The following is an 11,931-nucleotide window of genomic DNA, read 5'->3' on the forward strand; positions in this document are numbered from 1 at the left end:
GGGTCGTTCAAGCGACGGAGGCAAAAAAGACCTTGAATACGTTGATCCAAGAGGTACTTTTCATCTTCATTCTCTTTACCCTTCTTATTTACTTTGTTGAGACCTCCCTCCAACAGGATATTCTTATTGACCGATATCTTTTAATTGTCCAGACTACGACAACGGCTATGGCGCAGAAAAGATCCCCTCCCACGGTGATGAGCACCGTCACCGAGCAAATCGGCAACACCCCTCTTGTTCGCCTCAACAAGCTCCCGAAGAGCCTGGGTATAGAAGCAACTGTTTATGCCAAGTTAGAATTCTTCAACGCTGGCGGAAGTGTCAAGGATCGCATTGCCTTGCGCATGATCGAGGAGGCAGAACGCTCAGGAAGAATAAAACCAGGTGACACCTTGATCGAGCCCACCAGCGGCAACACGTACGTTATACGCAAATGCAAGGTGCAACTTTGTTTTTTTTTTGGGTTAGGAATTAACGGTTGGTGGTTTTTAGGGGAATCGGATTGGCCCTTGTTGCAGCTGTGAAAGGTTCGGCTTCAATCCTTGCCCTTGGGACGTGAGACACCTTGCTGACCATATATTTCCCTTTCCAGGATATAAGGCGATCATCACATTGCCTGAGAAGATGTCTGCTGAGAAAGTTGCTGTTCTTCGTGCCTTGAATGCTACCATCATCCGTACCCCTACCGAGGCAGCGTTCGACTCCCCAGAATCGCATATTGGAGTAGCCAAGCGTCTGGAGAAGGAGCTTCCTAATGCGCATATTTTGGACCAGTACGGGAACGAAAACAACCCGTTGGCACACGAATATGGAACTGCTGAAGAAATATGGGCACAGACGGAGGGCAAAGTCAGTGTGGTTGTTGCTGGTGCTGGTACTGGTGGTACCATCACTGGAATTGCGCGTGGTTTGAAGAAGCACAATTCTTCAATTAAAATTATTGCAACCGATCCTCATGGATCTATCCTTGCTCTGCCTGAACCACTGAACCAGGAACATCTTAACGAGGCCTATAAGGTGGAAGGAATTGGATACGACTTTATTCCTGATGTTCTTGATAGAAGCATAGTTGACAAGTGGTACAAGACGGGCGACATGGAGTCGTTCAAGTATTCCAGACAGCTTATTGCTGACGAGGGTCTCCTTGTTGGTGGAAGCAGTGGAAGTGCTATTGATGGTTTAGTGCAAGCCGTAAAGGATGGCCAGATTGGCAAGGACGACGTCGTTGTCGTTGTATTGCCTGATAGCATCCGAAGCTACTTGACCAAGGTATGTCTAGACTTAATACTTGCCCGTTGCTGGATACAAACACTCACCCACTCTCCATAGTTTGCCGACGACGACTGGCTTGCGGCTAACAACCTACTCCCTGAATCCACTACCCAAGCCCCGCCATCACCACAACTGGCTCACAAGGGATCAATGGATCAATTCGGTGGCGCCAAAGTCAAGGCCCTACGCCTCAAGCCTGTAACTACTGTGTCTGCCAATTCGCCTTGCTCTGCAGCCATTGAAACCATGAGAGACAAGGGCTTCGACCAGCTTCCGGTCCTAGCAGCTCAAAGTCGAAGACTGGTTGGTCTAATAACTCTTGGAAACGCCCTCAGTTGGATTTCTCGCGGCAGAGCAACAGGCAACAGCCCTGTATCAGACGTCATGTTCGACTTTTCCAAGATCTCTGAAATTGTGACCGACCCACGAAACCTGGACAAAACTCCCAAGGCGGGTGATGACCAGGCCGGCAAGCGCAAGGAATTCCTTGAGATCACCATGGATACACCCCTGAGCGTACTCAACCGTTTCTTCGAATGGAACAGTGCGGCAGTAGTGACTGAGAAGGATGAGTCTGGACACATGAAGCCACTCGCCGTTGCAACTAAAGTCGACCTCTTGACATGGCTCCTACAGCAAAATAAACTGAGCTAGATGCTGTTGCTCATCATTGCCTTTCGGTTCTCGTTTCACAGTCTAGAGATTTGAGTGATATTTAGATCAACGTTATCACGACACCCTTTGTTTCATAGTTCTTCAACAGGCATGCCTTATAGGTTAGATGTTTCAACGACTGCTGCATTATTTCTGATTCTGAGTTTGGAGTTTGTATTTAGATTTTCAACATTTAAACCGTATACACGGATGGGATAATACCACGAAATACGTCGGGGCTCTTTGCTGATGAATTGCCATTCTAAGATGTACTTTGCGAGCGAAAATTTGTCGGTAAGGAAAATGCACGCCGTGTTTTCCCCTGAGGCCGTCACAAGTAGCTGCTGAGACGCCTGTGCTAGGGCCACGCGTAATGCACATGGCTCCGCCGTCGGATATTACAGTAGTAATATCATTGGCTTGGTAGGCTGGGCAGGGAGATCCATGGAAAGAACCTCACGTGTAATATAAGAGCTGTTTCTGACTAAGAAGAGCTCTTCATAGCAATAAAAAAAATTATTTGTTTCAATCAAGTTGTTAGAACTCATAAAATCGTTCATAGACGTTGGCCCATCCACTCTTCCCAGGACCGAACACCAGACGTAGCATCATCTCGAAAATCTGATGTGATGCTTCCTCCGAGGAAATCAACTTTAATACCAGCCTCGTCTTCCAGAAGCTGGAAAGTGAAAGGTTGATCACCCAAGTTATCGGCCTCACCGTCGTCTTCAGAATCAGGGTTTAGAACGCCCTTGCGTCTCGTCTCACGAACTGCTTCGATTTCGGCTTCTAGCTTTTCCTTGACCATCTTTGGCGGAATTGCAGCGAATAGATCTTGTTTGTTGGCAGCTACGAGGATAGGTATATTGCGTGACCGGGTAGACGACGAGAAACGGTGTAGTATGGCCAGGACATCATAGAGATATCTTGCAATATCGGCTAGCTGGCCGGGATCCAACAAAGTGGCAGCATCGATCATGAAGATTACACCCCGTATCCGGCTCTTGGACTGTTTCTGTTTTGCCGGATCGAGCAGTTGAGTAATAACTTCCAGATCACGCAGCTTTCCATGACCAGGGGTATCTCTCAGGGAGAAAGTCACCTGCTGTTTGGCTGCCTGTGCTATGGTCGGATCGTTGATAGAGCGGTACTTATCCGAACCCTTCCGTATGGTAGGATGAAGTGATACAGTGACTGTTGATGAGACTTGAGACGTATGAGTCGGTCGTGGCCCGAAGTTTGAAGCAACGCGTTTCTCTAGCTAGAGAACTTGTTAATGGATGCACTAATTTGTACAGCATGGAGGGAAATACTAACTAAAGCACACAGAGCTGTCTTGCCTGACCCGCTAGAGCCCAGTAAGAGAAACTCATCAGGCTTGCTGGTGGAAGCTGTGCGGTAGAGAAAGAAATGTAGACACAGAGGCAGCAAGAATGCCACGAGACAAGTGACCACGATAGCAACTGGGTTGGCCGATAGAAAGTAGGTCGCGACCTCACTCGCAGAGTTCCATTGCATCGTGACGCTTTCCTGTTCTTCTCCGTCTGCTGTCAATTGATATCTTCTGCGACTTGAGCTCTTTTATAAGAAGGACGCTTAGTGTGATAAGAGCAGCGAGTCACTTTTTTCACACCACCAACCGCTATATATACCACACAAAACGAGGAGTCCTAGCTGCCAGGATCTACCACCACCGCCAGCAAGTCAGAAGCCAGCAGTAAGTAAGCAGGCGTCAGAGAAGCAACAAGGGTCGTTGCCTGTTGAGGGGAGAAAAAGCGCACCAAAAGCTCAATAATATTTAGTAACTTTATAGTCGCTAACAACTTCGCGGCCCCCAAACTTATCCACGTGACATAAATAATTACGTGATTATTACATAAGCCAAGAAATGACTAAGCCGCTCTTATCCTTTCTTATCCTTTTTTCCGTTTTGGGACCAACAAAAAAAAGGCCCCAAAAAAGGAATCCAAACATCAACGCAAAAAACATCTCGTATTAATCTTGCCGACTATAAATACTCGCTTTTCCCCCCAAGGGGCCTTCGTGATGATGTCCCCTTTCTCTCTTCTTGCCCTTTTTGCGTGGTTCAGCATAGCCGCTGCCTCCGTCCAGTTTATAACTCCGCAGGAACAGGCGGTGCTGGATGTTAACTCCCCCATCGACATCGAGTGGTCATATCCAGAGAACGCTACCTCATACCTTGTGGGCACTGAATATAGCATATATCTGTGTGCGGGAGGCAATGATAAAGGCTCTCATGTAAGATGGGAACAAGCGGGCTGCTGTTGAACAATCGGCTTCTTTTCGCTAACTTGGTTGTGTAGGAACGCGTGGCACACCTGTTGAAGGAGACTATAATCACCAACCCTGTCCAGGCCTCTGCTTCAGTCAATCCTGATGTCGGAGGAGAGCATCTCTATGGCTAGTGAGTGTGGACTGTGGACTGTGGACTAGTTGGACAATGTGTGTGTCTTGTGCATTTTGTATCATACTAACTACTTGGTCTCTTTCCATAGCTTCCTGGAGGTGGTCCTTCACGCATCAAGTGGGATGCAAGCGTATTCAAGCCGCTTCACCCTCTCCCACATGACCGGCTCGTTCTCACCCAGTGTCGAAAAGGGCCTACAGTCCCTCTCAGAGGAATACGGACAGCCTGCTGTGCGAATACAGGAACGTCAGGTTCCAGCTCCGGGGGCTGCCGTGCCTCCAGCACCAGGAGCAGCAAACCCTCCAGCACCGGGAGCAGCAGTCCCCCCAGCACCGGGAGCAGCCAACCCGGTACCACCAGGAGCGGCGAATCCACCGGCACCACCACCACCAGGAGCTAAACCCCCCGCTGGAGCACCGCCCCCTGCCGCCGTACCTCCTCCAGCCGCGGTGCCACCACCAGCTGCACCACCGCCTGCCGTACCACCGCCTCCCGCTGTAGAACCAACAGTAATCCAATCTGTGCCTTATCAGGAACAGACTGGACTCACCAGATATGCTCCCTTGCCAATGCAACCACCAAAGAAGATTAGTCTTAAAGATGCCAAACCTCAATTCCCTACAAGCTCATACAAAATTGCTGTCACCTTCTTACCACCACCTACTATCAAGACTACCATCTCAGCATCCGTTATCCAGACCGCTGAGGCCCATGAGAACACGGTAGGTTATATCGCTCAAACCTGGGGACTTCATACACAGCCACCGCTGACCGTGTTTTATAGAACGCTGCTGCGCCGATGGATGAAGACATGGCGAGATTCCTCAAGCGATGGCAAGATTGAGATATAACCCCGACGACATGTTAATTATGAACTAAAAGGCAATACCATACCCCTAATTGAAATAGAATAGGTTACTGGAATCCGAGGTGGAAATTGAGACAGTCGTGAAAGAGGACACAATTCCTCTCGGCCATTCTCGCAACCATTATGGATCTTCTCCCATAGAATGAACGTCTGGAGTGGATGGACACTGGGTTTATAGGTATTCCAGCTGGCTTTGGATATCTACGGCGCTCTAACATCTTCCCTCCCTTTTCGAGCACTCAGAGTTACCAACAATGTTATGATATGATGATGTTGAAGTACACCTAGAACTTCGTCTCTATGGCAGTCGTGTTCCCACCTTCTATATACAGAATTGTGCAAAATCGCCGGTTCTCTCCACCATTACTGAATCCAGCGGTACTTTTTTCTTGCCCCTAAGTTTCTTCAGGCGGTGCGTAAGTCCCAAATCACAAAGAAAAAGGAAAAAGAAAAGAAAAACTCAACAAAACGGAACAAAACAATGGAAAAGGTATTACTTTTTGGCAGTCAGTACTGCCAGAGCCAGTCCAGGTCATCGTGTTACTGATTGGCGGAAGCAGCGGGGATATCACTAAGGGGGTTTTTATCATTATTCATCTCGGATATTGGTGAAGGAAGACTCGTTGGGGTTATGCATCGACTCGGCATTTCGAAGAAAGCCATGTTCTCTCGTGACACAGCATGCTCGCTGCCAGAGTATCCTAGCACAGAGTGGATCTGGGTACTCCTCAACCCTTTGATACGGGAAAGCTCTGCACTTCCGTAATTGATAAGGGCTCTGCCTACTTCTCTGGCTACCTTGGGAGTACTGCAGGTCATGGGATAGTCGTCGTTTAGATCGGCCTGTGACGGACGCGGAGCAACCATAAGCTTGACGGCTTCCATGTACCCAAACTTCCCTTCTACTGCTATCACGCTGGAAGGAAGAAGGCAGCCTGTTTCACGAACGATGTCGTACGCCTCTTCGGCAATATACACGCTTCCGTGAGGCTTGAGTCCATGTAGAAGCCAAAAGGACCTAGAATGCACTGGAGAGTCTGAAGGCAGAAAACAGGTGTGCAACGGCGGGTCAGGTTTTGTGTCTTCCACACCCAGTGCGCTGTCGGATGAGATGGCGTCGTTGGAAGAGTGATGCTCGATGATATCTTCGATGGTTCCTGGCCGGGAGCTACGGGTGATCACAGTGGTAACACCGGCACTTGTGGCCAACCTTGCCGCCACGATTTTCGAGCCCATCCCGCCGGTACCTAGAGACGACCCGGCACTTGACACGTCGGCTTCGAGGCTCGATATGTCCGGGACGATGTCGATAACCTGAGCATCAGGATTTGTTCGGGGGTTGGCGGTGTACAGTCCGTCAACGTCAGTCATGAGGAAAAGGTAATCTGCCTCAATCATCGCTGCAGTAATGGCGGAGAGTGTATCGTTGTCGCCAAATTTAATTTCCTATTGGATTGGATTTCTCGTCAGCAACCGATATCAAAGGATAACTGGGGTATTCACACGTACCGAAACAGTCAGAGTGTCATTTTCGTTGACGATCGGGATGACCCCCATGCTTAGGAGCTGTGCAAGCGTATTTTGCGCATTGATATATTGAGTCCGCTATGGTATTATCGGTCAATGGCTCTTTGCTCTTTCAATGCCTTATCTGATACGGCCAAAACTTACATCTACAATATCGTTCCTGGTGATAAGAATCTGGGCAATTGGCTGGCGTAAATGGCTGAACAAACTGTCCCAGGTACTCATGAGCTGGCATTGACCGACAGCCGCTAAAGCCTAGAAGGTATATGTCAATGGAAAGCCGACCAGAGATATTTGGCATGGAACATACCTGGATAGAAGGAAGATGCTTTGGCCTCTCAGCAACGTCCATCCGTCGCATACCAACGCCTACTGCACCAGACGATACAATGATAACATCGTGGCCATCTTTGCGCAGTTTTACCGCAGCCTCTACGATGAGCGTCAAGTTTGACAGGATCGGCTCGTGAGATTTTTCATCGACGATGGAACTCGTCCCTGTGCTCTCCGCGGTTAGTCATAACGTCGAACGGTTAAGAGAGAGACAACGATCAACCCACCAAGCTTTATAACCACCTTCAACGACTTTGAGCGTGCCATCTTTAATACCTGGTCTGATTCAGTGCGACCTGGGAGATATCCATGAGTATGACTAAATGCGGGATAATTTGGTCTCCTCAGCGACGAGAGAGAAGACTAGGAGATAAGAAGATCAAGAGGAAAAGCCTGACTGTGTCTCTCCGGTCCTGCGCTCGAAACCCTTCGACGTCGTCTTTCGATATATATAAATACCAAGATATAAATATATGTCATTCCCTTTCGCCCATTACGACTTTCCCTTTTCGGGCTTCAGCGGAACATCTTCTGCCGCCACCCACCGCCCTGCCTATCTTACATAAGCGGGGCAAAGTCATATGGGTCCCGCAAACCTTAATTCCATCTCCTTTTTTTGGTTTTTTGCATGTGGAAAATTCTCCAGGCTGACAACAACTACATCATACATGCATTTTGATATGTCTGATAAGACGATGAGACAGCGTTGGACTGGCCCTTCACCTCGTTAGGATCGATGCAGCTATTCCCCGGCTCTGCGCCACAGCGGATATGATGGGCCCCTTCAGTCAGCCGCCTCGCGGAAACAAAATCCCTCTAGCCAGAGAATAGCGTTTGAGCGCCCAAAACCATCGACTCCGTAGCACACACCCCATGGAGTTGATTTTGCGGACCTTCACCGAGCTGAAAGCCAGAGGAAGAGCAAGTTACCTTTGAGTGGAGCTTTGCGGCATACGCCTCTGTGACGTGTGTCTGAGATAATTATGCTCGAAGGATCATGTTTACCCTTGACCGCTTTGAGTGTGATTGACGCAAGGAGACGTAAAAAGGGGAAGAAAGAAGACAAGCCGAGGCGAGAGATGCCTTCTGTTTCTATAGTACAGAGTAGAATGAGTTACCTGAGCGCGCTCATTAATGGTATAGAGCAAATGATAGAAGAGTTGTAAGAAATCCCAAATTAGCCTTATTGTAAACATATACAAACTTTTTGCCGCGTCTGGTCCCGTTAGTGAGACATATACAGAGACCAGGAGCCAGGTTCATAGCATTAGTCCTCATGGATAGACATTAGGTATAGATCATTGAAGATCTTTCGAGGATTATATCTGCACAGCTAGTGAGTGGGTAACGGAGTGGTTAAGAAGAAAATTATTATTGTTTCAAACAGTAAGAGTATCATCTATAAAATATCACTGGCTAGTTTATCCGTACTATACATTGTTATTGAAACAAAACCCATCCATCATAACTCAGAATATCATGCTGCTTGCTATGCAGGTGCGGCGCTTTGAGACTTTCCAGATTGGCATCACTGGTAAGATAAGTGGAATAACACAAAAGAAAGCGACAAAAGAAAAGAACAGAAAAAAAAAAAATCTTGTCCCTTGACAAATGAAACGAACGGGGTGGTCAACAAACCAAATAAATAGAGAAACTCCAGTCCCAAAGTAAACGCCTTTGCCGAATCCCCCTGGCGCCTTGTCTGTCCTTGCACAGCTGGTGCAAAAGGAATTGAAAAAAGGAAAAAGAAAAAAAAAGAAAAAGAAAAATCGGTGAAGTATAGGTCTCGCTTCATAACTGAAAAACGGGGTATCATGCCGATTTTCAAACATCCATCATCTCCGCGTCTTCATTTAGAACTTCATCTGCCGGGCCCCAGTTCCCTTCGAAGATCGTTGCACCTGCCCGGCGTCTCTGCTCGGCCCATTGCACACCAAAGGACTGAAGGACCTCTTCAGCAACAGGACGATCTGGTGGGTTAGGAGAAATCATCCATCCAACCAGTTTATCGAGAGCTTGGTCATTGTCTGCATCAACCATGAAGGCTGGTGGCTCCGCAAGTTCTCCACTGCGGGCACTAGGAGCATCCTTTCGCTGAGCGAGCTGGAAGTAGTTGGAAGACACCTCCTGCGAAGAGCAATCTTTGTCAAAATCGTCGAATGAAGAGAGATTTCTGAGAGAAGACTCTACCAAGGGGTTGCCGGATGCATCACGAAGTATGTTACTGCTTTCGCCACTCCAGGTCAAACTTGGAACATCACTCATGTCGCCGTTGCGAAGTTTCTGCCAAGAGACCCCATTATCAGGTAGCTCGACGTTACCCGCAATCTCGAACATGATCAGCCCAAGAGCGAAGATGTCAGCAGGTTTGTCGTAACGGCCCATCAGAACTTCTGGTCCGATGTACTCTCTGTCGCCTTCACCTTCGATCCCAGCAGCTGCAGGCCATCGAGTGGCAAGGCCGAAGTCTGCTATCTTTAGAACGCCTTCGAATGTGATGAGGATGTTCGCTGGTTTCAAGTCAAGGTGAATAAATCCAGTATCATGGATATGTTTCAGGCCCTTTGAACGGTGTATGGTTAGTCCTCTATGCTTAGAACTCTATCGTAGGAGTCAACTTACATGTGCCAACTCAAGGAGTATTTTCCATATCCTAAAGTCGTCTAGCCGTGCCTTTAGGCCAACCTGAGATAGGAACACATCAAGGCTTCCTTCTTCACAGAACTCAGTCTGAATATAAAGGTAGCCTTTATCTTCCCAGCTATCAACATAGCTGATAATATGGTCAGAATCACGAAGAGCTTTAAGGGCAACTACTTCATTGTTCCGTCTTTCGCGGTCCTTGGAGCCTGCATATGGTTGTTTGGACTTTTTGACAGCCCATAGCTTTCTGCTTCCGGTGTTGGTAGTTGTCGAGTTGGATGAGAGGGGTGTTTGAGATTGGAAAAGCTGGTTTGGTGGAGAAGAGCGTTCGGAGACGGAGTAAACAAGGGAAAATTCTCCAGTGCCAATAAGCTCCACTTTGTCAAAGCGTGAGTTTAGGCACGGGTCAATATCAGGGGAATTATAACTTCCCAGCGGGAAACTAGATCGTTTCCCAATGTTTGGGAACGATTCGCGAGGGGCGGTAGGGGTAGCCGGCAAGGTGGATGCATTTGCCTCAACCAGGCTAAAGGTATGGTCATCTGGAGCCGTAATTGAGAGACTACTGGCATCCGGAGTCAAAGTGTGATCCCTCGGAGTTTTAGGAGGTCCGGATTCAGGTGTTTTACAGTAGAACGGGCTCGCTGAACGGTCCGTTAGCAAATATGTCGTAGATTCAATATTTATCAGAATAAGAAAAAAAAAAAAGGGGGGGGGCTGTCTTACAAAATAAACCTGATTCGGCCCTGGTGGCATCGAAGTTGTGCTGGCTTGAAGCTTGGAATTGAAATGGTGTGGAACTAGAAACGTGGTGTGGGAAGAGTCCTCGCTTGGTAGGTGTGGGAGGAAGGTCTGAGTCAGTGGCACATTGACTGTCAAAAACAGCTGATGGCGATAGTGGAATCGAGCTAATATCTCCGTCAAGGCTAGCCAGACTTCCACGACGAGAGCACGTAGACATAATGCGGGACGAAGAAGCCTTCACACGATGGGTGAATGGGGTTTCAAAGGAGTTGGAGGATTTGTGATAGGGAAGGAATTTTGCACTGTTGGCATGATGTACGGGTTTGGGCCCGAAAAGTACGTTAGATGCTCGTTTGCAAGGGGTCTCGGGCATGTTGTGGCTCATGGTCGAGCTGTTACGGAAGTCCGACGCATTCTTGTTTTTCTTCGAAATCAACCCTGTAGACATGAAAGCCGCCGGCAAGGGTTTCACGAGCTTGTAGTTTTCCGGGGTGGAGAAAGGAGACGCAGAGGCATTGGAAGATTCTTGTCGTAGCAGACTGGGCGCTCTGGGTGCTACAGCACCAATTGGGAGTGACTTGGAGAAATTCAAGATCGGCCTGGATTCTGTAAAGTTCGTGTTCACAGGCCTGTTGGTGGGAGAGTCATCCCCCACGCTCGAGCTTGACGAAGACTGCGTGATAGTGCGTGACAGGGGATGCATTGGAGGGTGGAAGGTCGATGTCGAATGGGACGCGAACAATGGTGTTGGCGAATTAGGAGAAGGCGAGGAATCGGCTGCATTGAGGGGGAGAAAGGTCGAGCTGTCAACTGGCATGCGGTACTTGTTCTGTAGCACAAGGGATCCATCATTATCTGCGCTAGTCTTTCGAGCAAATGGAGATCGTTCTTGGTGTCGTTGCTGGATGGTTGACCTTCTCAGCGAGGAGGACCGCTTTGGGATGGTAGAAAAGTAGTGGCCGGGAGCTGGGAATCGAGGTTCCTTCGTATTTGGACTGTTTAAGGGAGAGTTGATGGCCGAGTAGCTGGACTCGAAGACATCGAAATCGGCTCCAAAGCTGACGCCGTGCAGGCTCCTACGCTTGGCCGATGGGCTCTCAGCACCGAGGGGGTCCAGAGCCATGTCAACGTCCGCACGTTTCAAAGGGCTAGAGGAGAGTGTTGTTGGCTCCATGTTTCCGCTTCGTCGTTTTTCTCGTCCGGGGGCGGAGCCGTCCTCTGTCTGCTCACCGGGGGAGAGGACGAGGGGGCTTTCCTGGCCTCCTCTGAACAGCCCTGGGCTTGGAGGAGTGGTGGAAACCTTGTCGGCCATGGCTTCGAGAGCGGGAGGCTCTGGAGAAACGGCCGAGTTGCCATTATCCCGCGACTCACCAAGGACCCGTTTGGCAGGGCCTGAGGAAGCACTGGATTTGGACGAGTTCATGAACCGACTGCGGCGCATGGGCGGACGATGGATCTTTTG

The 11,931-nt window shown here is 48.9% G+C and overlaps 5 protein-coding genes across 5 annotated transcripts; 2 read left to right on the plus strand and 3 right to left on the minus strand.

The window, feature by feature from the left end:
* Positions 1-167: 167 nt before the first annotated feature.
* On the plus strand, positions 168-1,926 carry MCYG_00260 (cystathionine beta-synthase; the record flags this gene model as incomplete). Its single annotated transcript, XM_002850110.1, has 4 exons — positions 168-418; positions 493-527; positions 593-1,269; positions 1,330-1,926. The coding sequence occupies 4 exons, from the start codon at positions 168-170 to the stop codon at positions 1,924-1,926; spliced, it is 1,560 nt and encodes a 519-aa protein (XP_002850156.1).
* A 556-nt stretch (positions 1,927-2,482) lies between these two features.
* On the minus strand, positions 2,483-3,444 carry MCYG_00261 (signal recognition particle receptor subunit beta; the record flags this gene model as incomplete). Its single annotated transcript, XM_002850111.1, has 2 exons — positions 2,483-3,187; positions 3,244-3,444. The coding sequence occupies 2 exons, from the start codon at positions 3,442-3,444 to the stop codon at positions 2,483-2,485; spliced, it is 906 nt and encodes a 301-aa protein (XP_002850157.1).
* A 531-nt stretch (positions 3,445-3,975) lies between these two features.
* On the plus strand, positions 3,976-5,198 carry MCYG_00262 (wiskott-Aldrich syndrome protein family member 2; the record flags this gene model as incomplete). The annotated part of the gene is made up of 4 exons (XM_002850112.1): positions 3,976-4,185; positions 4,251-4,351; positions 4,443-5,076; positions 5,139-5,198. 4 exons carry the CDS (start codon positions 3,976-3,978, stop codon positions 5,196-5,198), a joined length of 1,005 nt encoding a protein of 334 aa, XP_002850158.1.
* A 564-nt stretch (positions 5,199-5,762) lies between these two features.
* Positions 5,763-7,349, minus strand: MCYG_00263 (glutamate 5-kinase; the record flags this gene model as incomplete). The annotated part of the gene is made up of 5 exons (XM_002850113.1): positions 5,763-6,668; positions 6,732-6,827; positions 6,894-7,004; positions 7,060-7,181; positions 7,310-7,349. 5 exons carry the CDS (start codon positions 7,347-7,349, stop codon positions 5,763-5,765), a joined length of 1,275 nt encoding a protein of 424 aa, XP_002850159.1.
* Positions 7,350-8,906: 1,557 nt separating this feature from the next.
* Positions 8,907-11,910, minus strand: MCYG_00264 (AnkA; the record flags this gene model as incomplete). Its single annotated transcript, XM_002850114.1, has 3 exons — positions 8,907-9,644; positions 9,705-10,369; positions 10,452-11,910. The coding sequence occupies 3 exons, from the start codon at positions 11,908-11,910 to the stop codon at positions 8,907-8,909; spliced, it is 2,862 nt and encodes a 953-aa protein (XP_002850160.1).
* Positions 11,911-11,931: the final 21 nt, after the last annotated feature.

This window comes from Microsporum canis, genomic scaffold (genome assembly GCF_000151145.1).
Source record: "Microsporum canis CBS 113480 supercont1.1 genomic scaffold, whole genome shotgun sequence".
NCBI lineage: Eukaryota > Fungi > Ascomycota > Eurotiomycetes > Onygenales > Arthrodermataceae > Microsporum > Microsporum canis.